This window comes from Schistocerca piceifrons, chromosome 1 (assembly GCF_021461385.2).
Source record: "Schistocerca piceifrons isolate TAMUIC-IGC-003096 chromosome 1, iqSchPice1.1, whole genome shotgun sequence".
Lineage (NCBI taxonomy): Eukaryota > Metazoa > Arthropoda > Insecta > Orthoptera > Acrididae > Schistocerca > Schistocerca piceifrons.
The window spans coordinates 881,347,864-881,368,886 of NC_060138.1; the positions used below are offsets into that span (position 1 = coordinate 881,347,864).

The 21,023-nt window shown below is 42.3% G+C and overlaps 1 protein-coding gene across 3 annotated transcripts in view; it reads right to left on the minus strand.

Moving 5' to 3' along the window:
• LOC124793631 (WD repeat-containing protein 73-like) overlaps positions 1-21,023 on the minus strand; it is a 130,707-nt gene that overhangs the window by 82,712 nt on the left and 26,972 nt on the right. Inside the window, exon 2 of one of the 3 annotated variants that reach the window (XM_047258035.1) lies at positions 18,902-18,946. The exons of the other annotated variants lie outside the window; for them this stretch is intronic. Coding sequence (XP_047113991.1) covers positions 18,902-18,946 — 45 coding nt within the window. The remainder of the gene's footprint in view (positions 1-18,901; positions 18,947-21,023) is intronic. 3 annotated transcript variants of the gene reach the window in all.

Consider the following 21,023-nt stretch of genomic DNA (forward strand, 5'->3'; position numbering starts at 1 on the left):
ATGGGCTGATTGTAAATATACAGGTCACTGTTGGTCATACTAACTATTGAAGCAGGAGTGGCAGACATCTATGGCAGGTATAATAAAATGGAACACATGCAGCCATCCTTTGGATGTTGTTATACAGCTACCAGTTTTGGCAATTCAATACACCATCTTCAGGCCTTAACTGACACCGAGGGGATGAACTCCCATCATATACATAATGCCATCAGTGGCCAATATCTATGAGCTGGTTTCTGTAGACTGTAACAACAATGTTGTCTCTGCAACAATCAAGTTGGTATTGACATCGCTGTTACACTCTACAGAAACCAGTTAATACATGTTGGCCACTGATGGCATTGTGTGTGCAGTGGGAATTCACCCCCTCAGCATCAGTTAAGGCCTAAAGATGGTGTATTGAATACTGAAAGGATGTTTGCACGTGTTCCATTTCATAATGTAAGTGAATGACCTAAGTCTCTCAAAACTCCAATCAGAATGATGGACATACAGAACTCTACAGTAGGTGGTGCAACTAGGCTGGAAGATATCAGGAGGCCAGTAATCCACCATTCTGGGTAGGGTACCAGAGTGTCATGGCCAGTGGGTAATGACAGCAGCGATTCTGCAAGAATGCTGACCACAGCTGTTTGTGGCAGCTCACAGTGCAGACTAGAGACTACGCGATAGCATAGGACAGCGTGCACTGCAGCATGCACAATCATGCCATGGACATAGCATTGATAAGATAACTCTTGACAGCAGCAGTGTCTGCCCATATGTGCAATGGTGGCCACATGCCCAAACTGTAGAGCTCCAATGTAGAGGCCCATCGGTTTGAGGATGCTAAGTCTAGAGCATTGGACTCAGCAGTAGTAGTAGGGCCGCAGCTAACTGCAACACAGTCTGGTGGTGAAGACTGGCTTATCCAGATGAGGCCCAGATGAAATGCACAGACCAAGCGAGAAAATTATTCTTCTAAATATGATGTCACCAACTAAGCTTGCCGTAGCAGTGCAGAACCTACTGTTATTGTGAAAGCTTTATCTTGTGTGCGCACATGCAGGTAAGTTGTGCCTTGTTTATTCATATGCTATAAGACAAAAATGCCTGGTTTTGTGGTCCCTGGTTGTTTGTCTTACGATGGGAAGATGAAGGGAACTGGACTTACCTACCATCAATTCCTCTGAGATGTACAGCTTCTACGAGTACTGACCACAAAATGTTATTGTAAAGGTCATATTAATGTGATAAATACCTTACCTCACAGCATTTTAAATCAGATAGTTATTCCAGGACTTGTGAGCGAAGATTTTAAATATATCTGTCAGAAAGGTTCTGAGACCTGCTGTACCGTGTGCGAATCTTTCCATTAGTACATGTGTTTGCACAGTTATTGAAAGACAAAAGAAAGCAAGGCAGGCAGATTTGGGTGAGAACAGGTCTGGAAGTGGAGCTGGAAACATTTACATCTAAAAAACAAAGCTGATCAGTCCACATTAACTGATTTACTGAAGTCAGAAAATAAAGAATAGTCTCAGCTCCAGAATCGAGTGACAGAATTAAGAGCATAGGAAAAAATTTCTCTAAATTATGTGCAGTGTTCTCAAAGTAAAAGAGAGAGTTTTGAGAGAGTATCTGGAGGCCTTTCGTCACAGACAAAAGGAGTCAATTAGCTACAAATAATCAAGTTCCTAATAGAGTGAAGTATGTTTTGAAGAAAATTTTCTCTGAAACTCAAATCAGATGTTTGCTCTCCGGGAAGAAGCAAACCAAGTGGAAATGAGAGGACACATTCAAAGCAGTGAAATTCACACTCCCTCTACGAAGTGTTACAAAGTCTTGTCACCATGTAGAGTTGACTGACGTGTTTCGATGAAAGCTGAGGCACAGTCATTGTCTGTCATCGACTGCATACATGCGCTCTCTCTTTCGGTGGGTGGGTGGGTGGGGTCTTTTGACGAAATCAACGTCAATGGGAGGTGACATTTGACGGAGTGTAGGATTGCATTGTATGCCCACGTAGCAACGTGCTTGTGGATTTTCAGGATGCAAACAGTTGATATTTTACGACTCTGATATTCAGATTGTGGCCATTCCGCGAGGTCTTGCTCCTATTACTTAAAGTCATGTACCCCTTTCGATCCAAACAGTTACCATGTCAGCTCCGCCAGAGACCGGGCAATGTACTGCCATTGAGCATGGCTGAGAGGTAGTGATACACTTCGCTCTATAGCTCAACAACTGAACATGATAATGTTTAAACCAAATCCTTATACTAGCAGTGAGACACGCAGCGAATTATGAAAGGTGAACTGAGGTTGGATCTGTAGGCTGAAATCCCAAAGGGTAACATTACTGATAAAAACAGACTGATATAAATCCCTTTCATTTTTCAGAAATGCACAATGTATGCAAATGGTGACCACATGCAAATAACTCACTAAATAACTGCTCAGTATCAATCAGCAGTCCAAAATTTGGAATTACTTTGTGCAGGTATTGCATTTACACTCGGCAGCATGCGCTAAATACTAAACTACATCAGTGTAATAAACTGTGGAAAATCTGAACTCACTCTCAACGTTCGCTAGCATGAGCTTAATCATTCCCTGCGAATCTGGATTTTATAGCCATCAACGCTATTAATTTCAACTAAAACAGTTCAAGTCCATCACAACATAAATCCGTTAAACGACGAGTCTTTACAAGACCACAACTGCAATGACATACAACAGAACCTAAGTTGCTCGTGCGAGATCTCGTTTCTAACTGAACTGCCGCCGAAGATTCAGATCAGCGTCCCGAGACGCACAAATTATCACACGCGCCCAAGATATTAAGCCCCGTTACACGAAAGTAACGCTCGCGGCTTACAACCGCCGATAACTTCATAGAATCCAGACGAAACCAAGACTGAAATACCTCACCGAATACTCCGGCCACAGGATAACAGACGAAAGAGCGAGACCTTTGCCCTGCACGCTTCTTTAAAGGTTCGGTCACATGACCACTCCACGATTCAGTGCAGGTACTTTCAGCTTGACCACCACTCTCAATTTTCACAATAATTTCATAGAAATACTAATGATAAAACATATGGAAAATCTTTTCGGCCTGACCTCTTAATAAAATTATTTATGCATTATTTCAGCAATTTTAAACAAATCTATCGTCACGTCCTTCTATTCAAAACACTAACTTGACCTATTTTACAAATCACAATTATAATTAAATATACATCGAATGTTACGGAACATTAAAGAAGGAAGCACACGCTGGTAAGATCATTTGTGTATATGTGGAGGAGTCCATACTAATGGCACTATTTACGTAAATAAATTGTTTGTAAGATTATGGTATATTTGTTTAATTAGAAAAGTACCCGGACATTATATTGATGGTATTATCCTCTCTCATCTGGTGCATCGTAAGTGTGACTTTCATGATGGGTTCGACTGTTACAATTTGTTATAAGCAATAACGGTAATAATGTTAATAACTATTAAAGCTTCAAACATGGATTTATGTTCAATGTGCTTGTCCCACTGACGCGAATCTAAAGTTGCCATTGGTTTCTTACTAGCATGCTTCTAGGCGGAATTTGAAGATATTTTCATTAAAATTATACTAGTAACGATATTCCATATTCCAAGTCACAGGCCCCTCCATCTTAGCTCGTCCCGCTACCACGCCGCGGAAACACACCCCTCTTTCCGCCCACGAGTGTCTCGCGCCTGTTGGCGGTCTCGGTTTGCTGACGTTTCGGACGGAAATTGACACCACGTGATCATATCCACAAGGTTTCAGAGAACACCTGGTTACACATATTCAACCATTCTGAATGTAGCTACTAATACGTGTGCTACACATTTGCCTTTTCCCATATCGCTTGCTTAGCCTTACTTCGCTTGCGTTCTTTGTTATTTTTTGTTTGTTGTTTTATATTTGCTGCTGGGATTTACTTGCTTTTTTCCAATATATAGTTTATGCTATTAAAGAGATGAATACAGTATGCACATTAAAAATGGTGTAGGTTCCAGCAGTTATTCGGAGATGAAGAGGTTTGCATGGCACTAGTGTGGAGAGCTGTATCAGATCGGTCTTCGGAATGAAGATGATTACAACAACGACATTGTTAAGATGGTTTTTGTCACTACTTAAACGGTCTGCTTGCCCATTATGTTGGTTTTTTAAAAAAGAGAGTCTGCCTAATGTAAACACACAGAACAGATAGAATATCTAAACTCGAAAACAATGGATTACAGGAGTTTCTTGGTTTACATCTTTTGCGAGTCTAATGACCTCTTATTTTTATTCTGAAAATTCTCTTTGCAGACGCTACTTACAGTTTCCATCACAAATTCGGTAACGGAGTTAATGAGTGTTCTCTGTCAGACGGCTAGTAATACACCTAGATCTCAAATTAACATGGTAAGCACACATTCAGCACGTATATAGCAAGATAAAAGTGGTTCCATCCCTCATAAATTAGGAACCACTGTAAGGAAAAACAGTAGCTTACATGTTACACTTTTTTTCTGTCAAAAGTTTCTTCTTTGTATTAGTCTCTGTGGGAACTATACTGTATAGAGTACACTAATAGGCTAGTATTCCGGTGGGAAAAAAAAAAAAATCAGTAATCAACGGAATATTGAATACGCGATTGAATCATACAGGCACCCCTTCTCAGTGATTTACAGCGTTAATTGTATTACAACACAGATTTCTGAGTCAGCAGTTAATTTGTCGTTGACCAGGCGTGTGCAGCAACCAGTAATGTGATGCCAGTGTCGGTTACAAAACGTCAACGCAACCCGATGTTTTACTGGCGCGATACACTCCCTCTTTCTGCAGAAAACGCCGATGACCGCCGGGCGTCGCTTTTACCTGTGCGCAAGCCGGCCTACGTTGAGGCCCCGGCAGACGGATGGTGCTTTTGGAAGTCAATGCTGAGCGTGCCGAGTTCAATGTGCTGCTGAGCACTCAGAAACGATGCGACTTGTGCATCCGGCTCTTAAATCACAATGTTCACGAAATGGACGGGCGTAAAATTCCTGTATTAGCTCCGATAAAACGTACAGTGAAATCCCTTGTCCATGTGCAAGTCAGTTCATTCTGCGTGTAGTATACATGAATAAAAACTTCGATATCCATGAACAAGTTAAGTCAAAAAGAGAAATACCATGTTCAGTCAATAAAAATATCGGCTTATAAAAGTTTCATTACTAATAGTGCGATACCACTTTACAGTAGTTCTTCACATGAAGTAAAAATTATTTCATCGTTTTCACTTTTTAGTAAAACCTTAAGGTCATTCTTACTTGATCACTGCTCCTATTCAGTAGCAGAAGCTTTACAACATATGAAACACAAAATTTAAAAGGAGAAAGGGCAAGATATCCTGCTGCAATTAGTGCAAACTGTCCTGTAGATTAAGCCAATCGAACAAACTCACTCCTCAAACAGAGCGCACCTATATTTACATAACATCGATTATTATAGTACGGAGGGTATTTCTGTATGTGTGTCCAAAAATTTAACAGGATGTAGAAGATGCTCCACTGAACAATCTGGGGTAGCGAAACAGGGGTCGGAGAAGCCAGCTTAAGGATATAATAGGAATTAAATCACATTGCTGCGTACTTTTTTATTTTAGTTACACTTAATTGCAAATACCATCAATGACACAATGAATGTACAATTTGTACTGTATCTTACAAAACGAGCTGAAAATGACGGCCATCAACCTCAATGCAAGCATGACATCTGCGAACAAGATTCTGACGCACGCTGACAAACATCCTTGGTGTGTTTCGAATCACATCACAGGCAGCTACAATTCTGGCAACTAATTCCATCTCCGTATCCACTGGGGTCTCATACACAAGTGACTTTACATATACCCATAGGAAATAATCAGGGGGATTCACGTCAGATTACTTCGCAGGCCATGGCGTACGACCTGACCTCCCCTCCCAGCGACCAGGAAATACAGCATTGACGGCACACTGAAGTGGGTCAATGCACTGTCACGTTGTATCCACACACTGTCACGAACAGCCAAGGATACGTTCTCCAACAACTCCGGTAGAACTCTTAGCACTAATCTCAAGTATATATGGCCATTCAGACGGCCAGCTAGAAGATATGGTCCAATGAGATTGTCACCTACAATGCTGGCCTAGATAGTCACAGCAAAAGTACTTGATAGTGTGACTCTACTCATCCCATAGATGGCTATTCCTGCCATTCGGAATATCATCACGATCAAATGAGCATCTCGTCTTCAAAATCGAATGTACTAGTGGTCCTCATGTTGCCAGATCCCTTGTTCCTCCATTCCAATGAAATGGTCTCCTGCATTCGTCGATCGAGAGAAATAAGCGTTCGTCGTGATGGATGATGCTGTTACGAAATCGTTCCCAGCACAGCCTTTCAGCAGCGAGAACATTTCAACATACTTCCCCATACACAACATGTATGTCAGTGAGTTCTGCGAAACTGTACCGATACTGCTCCATCGTATTGTACTGTACGTCTCTGAATAGCACTGAGTAATGAACGGATCTGTTGTTGATTCACAGCACGTCGTGTCATGGGACAATGTAAATCAATACAACAGAGCCACTTTATGGACACACCTGCATCATGGCTTCCTAGTAATCAGGCTTGTCTACCTTGTTTCCTTGCAGGAAATGAAGAATGTACATGTAAATAAACTGCAAGTTTGCGTAAACTTATACGCATGTTAGTTGTAAATAAGGTGGACAACAGATTTTTATGACCTTTTCCATTTTTGTACACTTTTACGGAAAAACTCTGTATTCTTACAGTAAACTTATAAGAAAGTATCAGAAACTATTAAAAACTCGAATGGTAGTAAAAAAAAATAGTTGAATGTAGTGGGACATAAACCACCAACACGTCACATTTTACCTTATGAATGTGTGTCCCTATTCACAGCACTTTTTAAAATCTCGTTTTGTTCCTTATTGTTTGGTGCGCTTTTGTTTAGCGTGAACGCTCCATGACACCCGTTCACGTTCATCGTCGATCCATTCACTCAGTTTTTATTATTATTATTATTATTATTATTATTATTATTATTATTATTATTACAGAGGGCAGCTATCTTTCTGACCGAACACACTGAGCTACCGTGCCGGCTGTACTAAGCCGACCACGATTACTTGAGGACTATACCTCGAATGTTGCCATCTCCTGAAAGCTTTAATCATAGATTTGTTACTAAATGAAATTTAATCATGACAAACTGTACCAAGAACAGTGCGCTTTTGATGGATCCTCTACGTGCCATTGACAGCTGCAATCACACCGTCCCACAGTCAACCTGTCATATGTAGGTTCTTATGTTGTCGCAGCAGTTTCTCATCACGGGCTGAAAAATCGGTGTGTCTGGAACGACGAACTGCATATTGAACATGTCAATTCATGTTTCCCGCATCCACAAGACCCAGCAAAAAAGCGTAGATGTTTATGGATGTCCCTCACATGTACAAATTACATGGAACCACTTTCATGTGGACGGCATACAGCTTTCTGATGGGAAAGTAATTACGAAAGCGCCAATCGAGAAACTGCTATTATTAAGGGCAATACCGACTCTACGACTTATCTTAGAAGAAAGATTAAGGAAAGGCAAACCTACGTTTCTAGCATTTGTAGACTTAGAGAAAGCTTTTGACAATGTTGACTGGAATACTCTCTTTCAAATTCTGAAGGTGGCAGGGGTAAAATACAGGGAGCGAAAGGCTATTTACAATTTGTACAGAAAGCAGATGGCAGTTATAAGAGTCGAGGGGCATGAAAGGGAAGCAGTGGTTGGGACGGGAGAGAGACAGGGTTGTAGCCTCTCCCCGATGTTATTCAATCTGTATATTGAGCAAGCAGTAAAGGAAACGAAAGAAAAGTTCGGAGTAGGTATTACAATCCATGGAGAAGAAATTAAAACTTTGAGGTTCGCCGACGACATTGTAACTCTGTCAGAGACACCAAAGGACTTGGAAGAGCAGTTGAACGGAATGGACAGTGTCTTGAAAGGAGGGTATAAGATGAACATCAACAAAAGCAAAACGAGGATAATGGAATGTAGTCGAATTACGTCGGGTGATGCTGAGGGAATTAGATTAGGAAATGAGACACTTAAAGTAGTAAAGGAGTTTTGCTATTTGGGGAGCAAAATAACTGATGATGGTCAAAGTCGAGAGGATATAAAATGTAGACTGGCAATGGCAAGGAAAGCGTTTCTGAAGAAGAGAAATTTGTTAACATCGAGTATTGATTTAAGTGTCAGGAAGTCGTCTCTGAAAGTATTTTTATGTAGTGTAGCCATGTATGGAAGTGAAACATGGACGATAAATAGTTTGGACAAGAAGAGAATAGAAGCATTCGAAATGTGGTGCTACAGAAGAATGCTGAAGATTAGATGGGTAGATCACATAACTAATGAGGAGGTATTGAATAGAATTGGGGAGAAGAGGAGTTTGTGGCACAATTTGACTAGAAGAAGGGATCGATTGGTAGGACATGTTCTGAGGCATCAAGGGATCACCAATTTAGTACTGGAGGGCAAGGGATCACCAATTTAGTACTGGAGGGCAGAGTGGAGGGTAAAAATCGTAGAGGGAGACCAAAAGATGAATGCACTAAGCAGATTCAGAAGGATGTAGGCTGCAGTAGGTACTGGGAGATGAAGAGGCGTGTACAGGGTAGAGTAGCACGGAGAGCTGCATCAAACCAGTCTCAGGACTGAAGACCACAACAACAACTATTATTAAGGGCATAGCCGAGGGTACGGAGGGGGGTAGGGGGGAGAGAGGTTACGGTTTTCAAACCCCTCCCGAAATGTTGACAAAATTATAAAATGGAGGGGGGGGGGGATGATGTTAAAATCGACTGCAACGTAATCAACACGCGGCTATATGCCAGCTGCAGTGACGTAGTGCGCGAGGGGAATATGGCAATGATGACAATATTGGCGCCAATGTGTGAGCTGAGTTTCAAAGGAATGTGGTTTGTCTGGAGCCATGGCATGGAAAGTCCAGACTGCGTTGTCCCTGCGCGAGACTGGGTGCAATGAGAAAACATTCGTTCACGCGGCAGCAGCTTGTAGTTACAATATTACTGTCGCCTTCGCGTACCTGGAAACTGCAGGAACAGTTATTATCGTCTTGGTAGTTTTTAAATGTTTATTTGAACCAGTGTTATGTGTGCACAATATGAATCTCAGTTTCTTACATGTACTTTTCTACATTTATATGATACGTGCAATATCTGAGAATTGACCAATTTGACACCAAGTTATGGAAGAGAAAAGTTGTTGAGCATCAAACTGGATTTTCAAGAAGCGTAAGAAAGTGACGAAACATATCGCCATTTATCATTTTAACAGAAATCGCGTGCATCAAAATAATAGCTTTGAAAACAATGAAATTAACAGAACAGCTTTAAATAAAGGTCAAAACGTTTGTTTACATTGATACTGTTTTTTTTATTTTTAATAATTGTCAGTATGGACGTCCATATTGTTGAACACAAACTGGATAAAAGAACTGTCTCAACAGATCTCTACTGAATTTTGCGTACTGCATAGTTCAAAATGTCTGGTATCATTATAGGCTTAATTCAAAAGTTGACAGTACATCTCAAAGATCTCTTTATCTGTATATACCACTTCTCAAGATCTTATGAACAGAATGTGAAAGGCAGTTGATTGTTGTCTTTAGCTCTGAACTGTCTCCCTTCTTTTTTGGACCAATGATAATTCTAAGAAGTAATTTCAGTGACTCTGAAAGTCACTTTAACTTCATCCAAGAACACGTTTGAAGGGCGATATGTCTGCACTTCATAAACTCGTGATCTGATGTCCTCCAGATTACAGCAGCAGTTTCAAAAATTCAGGTGAGTTCGTTTTGTTGCTTCTGACCTTATATCACATATAAACAACTTTATTTTTATTCTCGTGCACATGTAAGATAAGATGCAATAGCTTATGTTTTGAAATCATATCATTTTCTTGTGCTGATTTAGTTTTCCAACGGATAATAAATCTTCATAGAACTTATGGAACAGCCATTTTTGTATCGTCGCGATCTTTGGTAAGTATCTATTATAATTCTTCAGAACGTAGAGTGTGAACTATCTATCATTCATCTTCATTTGCTTCCAAATGCTGACAAATTGACCCTCGCAAATAGTTTATTATCTTTTGGCCAGTCAACATAATTGTGAAGTGCAACATTAGATTTGAAAAAACTTTTCGCTCAATTAATACGGTATCTACCCTGACAAGAAGATCTGGAATGTGCTCCATTCGAAATTTTAACTGAGTTTACCAGCCAGTGTTCCGTTTCATCACAATTTCCATTATCTATTCTCAAAATGTCCTTGTAACGTCACGAAAAACAGTTCTTCTGTTTCTCCCTTTGGTTTGCGGTAAAATATCTGAACCGAAGATCAATAAATGTTGGGACTTTTTTTTTTTTCCAATGTAGCTGTTCTAGTGCAGTGACCTTCCTAATAAGATTTTCTGCCTGATGGCTCATCCACTGCCAAATTTGGCCTTGGTAAATAAAAGACTCTGTAGAAAGCATATGTTTTCGACAGCGGAGCAAATAAATCCAGAGAATGATTGTATTACTGAATAAATGAAACAACAAGAGTGAATATCGGAAAACCCAATGTAAAGTACAAATTTGACAGTCATTTACCACGATTTCCATAAAAATCTTAAATGGCGATATTCACAAACCAACTAAGTTTTTTGACACATCCTGTGACTTTTTGGAAACACACTATAACGCACTACAACTTTTCTCCCAGAAATTTTTTCATTAAATTGGCCGATTCCTCCGACAGTGGACGTTCTGTCGTGAAGAAACAAGTGTCGGTGGATAGGTGAAAAACTGGCGTTTTCTGATGTAGCGTGGAAGTAACTATGTTTCGCGAATGCGCATTACAGTTACGTTGACGTTCAAATGTGGTGCTTAATTGTAGTAACGAGGGTGAAATTAAATTAATTATTCAGCTGATTCCTAAAGTTGTCTTGGACCTCAAACAGAACAAAAACGGCACGACTTCCGAGTTCTACTGACAACTGTCGTTCAGAAGTTTGGGGCGAAAGTGAAAAAAAAAAAATTACTAGCTATATTTGAAATTCGTACTCCTTTGAGTCATCAAAACTCGGTAAACTTCGCACAGTAGCCGGCCATTACCAACCTTAGCGATGTAACACGGTTACAATATGTTTAATTTTATTACATGTTCATAATTATTAATAAGTGCCATATATTAATAAGTGCCATAAGCGTCCTTATTCAGGCTTTCACAAAACCATGTAATCTTCTTCCATCTTTTCTACCTTAGCTCTGGACGGGGTGACATAGTGCTCAATGCAATAGAACCGCATTCGGGAGACCCGGGTTCGACCCCATACCCAGAGATCTAGATTTGGGTTTCCCGAGTTTTCAAAGTTCGATCTACGCCAGGGGTCTCAAAAATACGGCCCGTGGGCCAACAGCAGCCAGCGAACACCGTCAATTCGGCCCGAGGGAACGCGTCAGACATGCGTGGTGTGTCCGGCCCGCTGTGCTTATTTATTCATTTATTTTTTATTATAGTTAAACCTTGCTTATCGAGCACCTTGCATGACGAGTGATTCGCACACCGAGTAGTAGAAAATGCAAGAACTGACTCGTTTAACAAACGATGTCCCGCGTAACGAGTCTGTTTAGTGTTACTTTTTTCAGTCTTTAACAACCTTTTCAAAAACCACCTCCAAGCCTGAATAGGTCCCTTCGGCCACTATAAATGAACATTAACTCACGTGTTCTATAACAACACCGTTCTGTAGAGTAGAAGCTCCTACAATTCTGTTTTCAATGGCTGTACTGATCGCAACGCGCCTCGCGCCGCAATTGTCACCCATACCACTGCTCGGGCTTCCGCGACGATGTTGCAAATTCTTTTCTTCCCCGGCGCCATGGTAACCCTTTCCGTTTCAATATCTGTTTATGAATTCCAGTTTTGATTTGTCGTCGGTAACTAACACGAATTCACCAAAGACGCCCATAAGGCAGTAGATTAACGATAATGCTACTTGTTTTTCGACAAATTTTGAAGCACAGGCATCTTTGGACAACTCTCTTGTAAAATAGGGCGTACTGAAAAAAAAAAAATTACAATACTGTATTATAAATCATTTTGAGCACTTATGATTTCGAAGTGGAACACATTGGTATATTCCTACGGGAAAAAAATGTTTCACTTAACGAGGGTCAATTTCGAGTAAGATTCAGGATCGATAATGCCCATTAAGCGAAGTAAAACTGTACAGTGTGAAATTTACATTGCAATTAAATCATACAAAATACGTTCAACAATCTTTTTTTTTTATTTTTTGACCAATTAAGATACAGATTAACTAACATATATAATGTAGCTTAACATTTTAACTGTAATTAATTACATGACATTTCCTGAAAATATACCTTACCAAAATGACATACATATGCAATTCACATAACGAAATTAAGCACTAATTATTATTACTGAGATTTATGTAGCTGTAACTTCCCAATTACAATTGTTTGCAGTTGTGAATCAGGCTTACCAGTGGTAATTATCAGCAGCGACTTCAAACGCTTTTCAGACCAGTAAATATTTTTTGTATACAGTATTTCATTTTGGAGTATATTTTTTCAGTGAGATAAGTAATGCCAAAAGCAGAAAAAAGCCACGAGAAATCTTATGCAACCGATCAAACTGTGTGTGTGTGTGTGTGTGTGTGTGTGTGTGTGTGTGTAAGCCTCTTACAAAATTCCAGCAATGATGAAGTTAAATATTTACCTTTATAAAATTCACCACATTGGTTGGTTGCTTGGCTGGTTGGATGGTTAAAGGGAACAAGCTACTAGGTCATCAGTCCCTTTGTCCTTGAACAGACAGGTCTATATGACTGTAGATCAGAGATAGCCTACTGTGGAAATCCCATGGGAAGAAAATCCAAAGGCTACCAATGTCAGCGAAACTGAGGTACGGGACAAAAAGAAGAATGGGAGACAGAGGAAGAAAGGCAAGCAAGGTGCCCCATCTAGGGAGCAGCCGGAAGCCCCAGGAAGTGCAGAGGAATGAGCAGACATACATCTCCCAGCCCCTGCCACTTATCAGAATACACTACTCTGAGACTGCGTTGGAAAGATTAGCAACATGGAAAGGGCAAGAGAAGCACAGAGAGACAAAAAAATGAACAAGTCCCACAGACCACACGAGAGGAGAGGAAAGGGGGGGGGGAGGCAGGGTGGGGCGGGTAGGAAGAGTAAAAGAGCAGGTAGGGTGAGGACTGGCCTGTACCATGAAGCCCAGATAGTTACAGCACAGTCTGGGCGGAGGAGGAAACACAGTGTTCTGCCGACTCCTCAATGGGCTGAGAAGGATAAGTGGCCCTCCCTTAAAGAGAGTGGTTAAAGCCTGCTTCACGAATAAAAAGTAAACCTAAGTCAGCCGCTGGTGCATCCTCTCCTAACAATAGGGGTATTGAGTCAGGGAGATTAAGAGTCCATCGCAGGGTGACTAGGTTGGGACAACCCAGCAAAAGTTAAACCACCGTCAAACAGGAGCCACAATGACAGTGCTATGGAGGAGATGACTATGAGTCAGCCAAGTACGGCCGGGCAGAGCCATCAAAGGTTGGCAGAGTCCTTGTGAGAGGCCTGCATGGAGTACCACCACAGATTCATAGTCTCCTTTATACCCATAGTTTGCTTGGTGAAGTCAGGGTGAGCAATTCTGCATTCCAGGCACCTGAAACTTGATGGTGTAATATCAATCAGAGGTGTGTTTTTGGAATAACACTCTCAAGAGCTGGTTTACTGGTAGCTCTTTTGGCCAGACTATCAATGAGTTCATTCCCTGGGATCTCGATGTGGCCTGGGGTCCAGGCGAACGCCACTGAGCGTCCACACTGTTCAAAGGCATACAGGGAATCCTGGAACGCAATGACCAAGGGCTGGTGAGGATAGCACTGGTCAAGGTCTTGCAAACTGCTCAAGAAGCCACTGCAGATGACAAAGGACCCACGAGTACAGAAATGGATATGCTCAAGAGCAAGAAATGGCTACCAATTTTGCAGTGAAAACAGTACAGCCATGTGCCAAGCAGAGCAGTTCAGTATGTCCCAGACGACCAGCAACCATTGAGCCATCAGTGCAGACTACTTCTGAACCCTGCGATGGGCCAAGGACTCAGAAAAATTGGCAGCCAAAGGCTGCAGAATGAACCAAGTCTTTCAGACCTTGTGAGAAACAACAAAGTTCAGAGAGGAGAGGCAGGATACAGATTGCAATCGTAATCCCTGATTGGGGCCTCCATTGCAGGAGATGGATTACCATGTTTGGAAAGAGGAGACAGTAGTGTGGATGCTTAGGGGAACTGTGAATGTGGGTAGCATACTTGGCAAGCTGTTGTTGGTGACCAATCAGCAATGGAGGGACCCCAGCCTTCACAAGTACGCAGTTCACAGGGCTAGTTAGAAAGGCTCCTGTTGCAAGTCGAACCCCACAGTGGTGTATCGTATCCAGTATCCGTAGTGCTGAGGGCAATGCTGGACTGTAGGCCAGACTCCCATAATTGAGGCGGGATGGTATCAGGGCTTTGTAACCTGCAGAAGGGCAGTGCAATCTGCATCCCAGCTGGTGTTACTCAGGCAGCAAAGTTTATTAAGGTGCAGCCAGCATTTTCACTTATGCTGGCAAAGATGAGAAATTAATGTCAACCAAGAACCGAAGATCAGTGTTAAAAAATGATAAGTCTCCACCACATTGAGTAGCTGGTGGTCAAGGTAAAGTTCTGGGTACGGGTTAACAGTACATCATCAACAGAAGTGCATGACCCGAATCTTGGTGACAAAAAATCAAAAGCCATAGGTGAAGGGCCATGCCTATGCCTTTTCATGTGGCACCTCACAGTCGATGATCAGCAACACCCACACTAGATGAGCATTAGTAGAGGCAAGTGTCGTCAGCTTAGGAGGAGGGTGATACTGAGGACCCCACAGCTGTGGCTAGACCACTGATGACTACGAGAAAGAGAGTGACACTCCGTACAGAACCCTGCGGGACCCTGTTCTCTTGGATATGAGGGGTAAGGTGAAAATTTGGAACAGACCCTGAAGACTCCACTTATATAAGGTAGCAAGGATGAGGTGTTGCCATATGGTGTCACAAGCTTTATAGAGGTCAGAGAAGACAGCTATAATGTGTTGAAGTCAGGCAATAGCTGTTCTGATGGCAGACTCCCAGGAAATCAGATTATCAGTAGTGGAATGGGACAGAGCCAGAAGACCCCAAGACTCAAGGAGCCAACACAGCCACCATGCGTTCAAGCAAACTTACAGAGAACACTGGTGAGAGTTACTGGGGGATAACTGTACATCTCTAGAGGGTGATTACCCGGTTTCAGCACTGGGACAACAAAGCTTTCTCACCATTGCAATGGGTACTCACCCTCGCTCCAGAGGTGGCTAAAGATGGCAAGGATTGACACTGACAATCCACTGGTAGATGCTTCATCATTTGGTTGTGGATGCAACCTGGCCCAGGTGCTGTATCAGGGCAGTGGGCTAGGACACTGACGAATTCCCACTCACTGAATGGAGCATTATATGGCTCCAGGTGGCATGAAGTAAATTGCTTTCACTCCCACTGTTGTTTTAGGACACGGAAGGCAGGTTGATAATCCTCAGACAAAGAGCACAGCACAATGTTCGGCAACAGCGGCTGTGTCAGTGCAGACAGTGCCATTCAAGGTAAGACCAGGTACACCTGCAGGTGTCTGGTATCCATAAAGACATCTGATCTTAGCCCAAACCTGTGAATGAGAGGTACGTGGCCTGATGATCGAAACATACTGTTCCCAGCATTCGCATTTTTGTCTTTTTATTAGGTGGCAGATCTGGGCACAGAGCCACTTAAAGCCAACGAGGTGCTCCATTAATGGGTGCCGCTTATGGCACTGGACAGCACGCCTATAATCTCAAACGGCATCTACAATTTTTGAGGACCACCCAAGTACTGTTTTGCATCGGGGGGAGCCCGAGAAACAAGGGGTCATTAAATCAGCTGCTGAATGCGTGGCTGTAGTTGCATTCTGGACTGCCTCATCAATATCTCCATGTGGCGGCCAGCCAAGGTCAACAGCAGAGGTGAAAGCATCCCAGTCAGCACTGTCGAGAGCCCACCTGGGCAGGTACCCATGGTAATGAGACTGAAGGAAGGACAGGAAGATTGAGAAGGTTCCAGCCCTTGGCTGTGATACGAGTGCATCTACAGAGCATCAAGTTAAGTTTTTATCCTTTCCTGTGTTTTCCACTTAGTATATTTATTAAATTTCGTGTGTGTTTCTCTGATTAAGAGGGTTAATCTCATGTTTTTGTAAGTGTAAATTCATTCATTCTGTAGAACAGTACTTGCTCATTTGCTTTGTGTTGAAAGCAACTGTCTGTTCATTAGTGAGCCAGTCAGTTAGGCTCCAGATTTCGACAGTGATATGAGTTCATCTACAGAGAGACAAATTAAGTGTTTGTCCTTTTCTGTGTTTTCGATGTAGTATATTTATTAAATTTCGTGCATGTTTCTCTGTTTAAGAAGGTTAATCTCACATTTTTGTAAGTGTAAATTCATTCAGTTTTTAGCGCAATTGTTGCTCACTGAACAGACAGCTATGTAGCTCTTTAACACACCAGCGTCCAATGGTGACACATCAGTAGGGTTGCAAGTCACATATCTAGGATTGTCTGCTTTTATAGTTCACTTCTTCAGTTAGACTTGTTAGGATGGATAGGTTCTGCTTCCGAGGCACCTCCTAGTGCACCCAATGCAACGGATCCGCCCTCACAGTAGGGTGAGTGGCTGGTGGTAGCGTGTTCGCATTACTCAAGGTGAAGGGCCAATGTGGAGACCAGCCACCTGGTCTCACCCGTTCACCCTATGAGTGGGCAGGGGGCCACTCGTTCGAAGGGTCCGAGCAGGCTAATGGAGGAGGGATTTACTAATTATTGGGACCTCGAACATTAGGCCTGTCACGGAGCCCCTTAGGCTAATAGCTTTTGCAACTGGAAAGAAAACCAATGTGCACTTGGTATGTCTGCAGGGGGGGGGGGGGGGGGGCGCTTGCCCTGTGGCTATCGAGCATGCAGGGTGGAGTCATCTGCAAGTCATGGCTCATGTTGGCACTAGCGATGCCTGTCGCTTGGGTTCTGAAGCGAACATCAGTTTGTGGTGAAGACAGCTGGCCTCGTGCATGGAGTGCAACCAGAGCTTGCTGTTTGCAGAATCATTCCCAGAGTTCATCAGGGCCCTTCGGTTTTGAGTCCAAGAGGAGCGTCTCAGCCAAACACTTCGTTGACTCTGTGATGATCTTGGCTGCAGATTTTTAGACCTGCATGTGGGGAATTGTATGACGCACCCTGATAGGTGAAGGATGCACTACACAAAGGAAGCAGCTACTCAGATGTGGAGTGCACATGAGGTTTTTTTAGGCTAGGCGGTGGTTTGAGGTGCTCTGATGAACACTCACCAGTTTATTCACAGCAAGGAAAGACAAACAGCGTTCAAAATAAAGACACTTCGACTAAATTGTTGAAGTATTTGTAATAAAGTATCTGACTTTACTGCCCTCCAGGAAAGTTCTCACACTCAAATTATTTTTGGGACTGAGAGCTGTCAGAATCCCGAAGTGGAAAGCTCTGAGATATTTAGCGAGTCATGGAACATGTATCGGAAAGACAGATTAGAGGCCATAGGAGGGGGTGTGTTTGTTGCAGTTGACAAAAATATTGTCTCTACTGAAGTCAAAGTTGCATGTGACAGCAAATTTATCCGGTTGCATGTAACAGGTTTAGGTGAAACTAAGTTAACTGCTGGATGTTTTTACAGCCACCCAATTCTGCTGTGATGGTTCTTGAATCATTCGAAGAAAGTCTACAGTCAATAGTGTGCAAATATTCAGATCATGCAATATTATTTGGCCGAGTACATACTGGGATGTCTATGGATTCACTGTGGTGGGGTACAGACAAACAGTCGTGTGAAATACTTTCAAACATGTTTTCTGAAAATTGTGTTGCCAGCTAGTTCGTCAGCCCACACGCAATCGAAATATCTAATACCTTGTAGCTACAAATAGGCCGGACCTTATAAACAGTGTCAGCATAGAAATGGAGATTGTTACCATGATGTCACTATAACAACTATGATTACAAAAGTTAGTAAATCAGTCAAGAAGAGTGTTTCTGCTGGATAAAGCAGATAAGCAGTTATTATCATCTCAATTAGACAGTGAAATGGCATCACTTAGTTCAAAAGGATGGAAAAGACTCACAATGGTTTACTAAAGAAATTTGGCGGATACTGAGGAAGCAGAGGCTGTTGCACTCTAGGTTCAAAAGCGGATGCACAAATGACGACAAGCGAAGGTTAACAGAGATTTGCGCATTTGTGAAAAGAACTTTGCATGAAGCATACAACTATCCCCCGTCACATGTTAGCAAAAGATCTGGCAGAGAACCCAAGAAAATTCTGGTTGCATGTAAAATTGGTACGTAGGTCTAAGGCTTCTATTCAATCCCTTGTTGACCAGTCTGGTGTGGTAATTGAAGGTAGCAAAACAAAAGCCGAAGTTTTAAATTTCATGTTCAAGAAATCATTCACTCAGGAGAACCATACAAACATACTGTCATTTGGCCGTCGGACAGACTCCCATATGGACAACATAGAAATAAGCATACCTGGCATAGAGTAACAACTGAAAAATTTCAAAACAAATAAATCATCAGGTCCATACGGAACCCCAGTTTGATTTTACAAAGAGTACTATACGGCATTCGCCACTTACCTACCTTACATTTATTGTGATCTCTCGCACAGAACGAAGTCCCGCGTTACTGGAAAAAAGCGCAGGCGTCTCCAGTATATAAGACAGATAAAAGATCACATCTGCAAAATTACAGACCAATAACCCTAACTTCCATATACTGCAAAATTCTTGAACATATTCTCAGTTTGAATGTAATAAACTTTCTTGAGACTAAGAAGCTTATGTCCATGAAACAGCACAGTTTTAGAAAGCATCGCTTGTGCGAAACTCAGCTCGCCCTTTTCTCACATGATATACTGAGAACCATGGATGAAGTGCAACAGGTAGACTCCATATTTCTGGATTTCCAGAAAGTATTTGACATGGTGCCCCATTGCAGGCTGTTAATGAAGGTACAAGCACAGGAAATAGGTTCACAGATTTGTGAGTGGCTCAAACACTTCTTAAATAATAGAACCCAATATGTTGTCCTCGACAGCGAGTGTTCATCAAAGATGTGGGTATTGTTGGGAGTGCCAAAGGGATGTATGATAAGACCACTGTTGTTCTCTATATACATAAATGATTTGGCAGACAGGCTGGGCATCAGTCTGTGGTTGTTTGCTGATGATGCCATGGTGTATGGTAAGGTGTCGAAGCTGGGTGACTGTAGGAAGATACATGACAGATTAAAACCTGTCATGTTAAGATATAGTATTACTAGTGTCCTGCTTGACACAGTCAAGTCGTTTAAATAACTGGGCATAACATTGCAAAGCAACATGAGGTGGCACGAGCATTTGAAGCATGTGGTAGGGAGGGCAAATTGGTTGACGTCAGTTTACTGGGAGAATTTTAGGAAAGAGTTGCTCACCTGTGAAGTAGACTGCATAGGGGACGTTGGTGTGACCTATTCTTGAGTACTGCTTGAGTGTTTGGGATCTGCACCAGGTTGGGTTGAAGGAAGCCATTCAGAGGTGGCTGGCTAGATTCGTTAATGGTAGGTTTGAACAACAGGTGTTATGGAGATGATTCGGGAGCTCAAATGTGAATCCTTGGAGGGAAGGCAACATTCTTTTCGAGAAACACTATTAAGAAAATTTAGAGAAATGGCATTTGATGCTGACTGCTCAACGATTCTACTGCCACCAACATACACTGCACATAAGGACCATGAAGATAAGATACGAGAAATTAGGGCTCATACGGAGGCATGCAGACAGTCGTTTTTCCCTCACTCTATTTGCAATTGGATCAGGAGGGGAAATGGCAAGTAGAGGTACAGTGTACTCTCTGCCATGCACCGTACAGTGGCTTGCAGAGTAATTATGGAGGTGTAGATGTAGAAGTGGTCACTACTACACAGGTCATTGTTGACCCTCCAGTGGATGGATGGAGAAGACAAGGACTGCAAATGGAAAGGTCAATGGCTGAGAAGATTCTGTGCACCACACTGAAGTGTATGGGGGTATCGGTATTCAAGAAGCAAAGGTCAAGTTGTGCCAATAAATTTTCAAGGTCTTTACCAAGGCAAGTGACCATGTTTCTACCCCACATAGTGTTATCGGCGTTGAGATCACTCGAGATTAGGGAAGGTGGAGGGAGCTGAGAAACCAATTCAAACATTATGTTCCGAGACCCTTCAGCATCAGGAGGGAGGTAAACAATGCACACAGTAATATCCTGAAAAGCCCTTACCCAAACAGTCACAGCCTCCAAATGTGTACTAAAAGGCATGAATTCACCATACAGAGTGTTTAGAACATATGTGCAAACCTTGTCATAGGCAGCACGATTCTTATATCCCCAGTATCTATGAAGGGCTGGGATCCGTTTTGCTGGAAACCAGGTCTCCTGAAGGGCAACACAGAAAGCAGATAAGTGCTTAAATGATGTCATAGTTCAGGCAGGTGGTGGAAAAAAAACCACTACAATTCCACTGCAAAATAATGTTGGTCGATGTACAGTTAGGCCATGAAGGGACCAAGGGAGCAGGTTATGCCTTAGGCTCACCTGCTGCCACTTGTTGCGGGGTTATGGCATCTCAATATACATAGGTGCAGGGTTTTGTTGTGTGGTGCAGAGTGTATCCTTAGGGGCTGCTGGAACCTATTCCTTGGCTACATGAGTACAACAAGTGGGATCTGGTAGTGTGGGGCCACCAG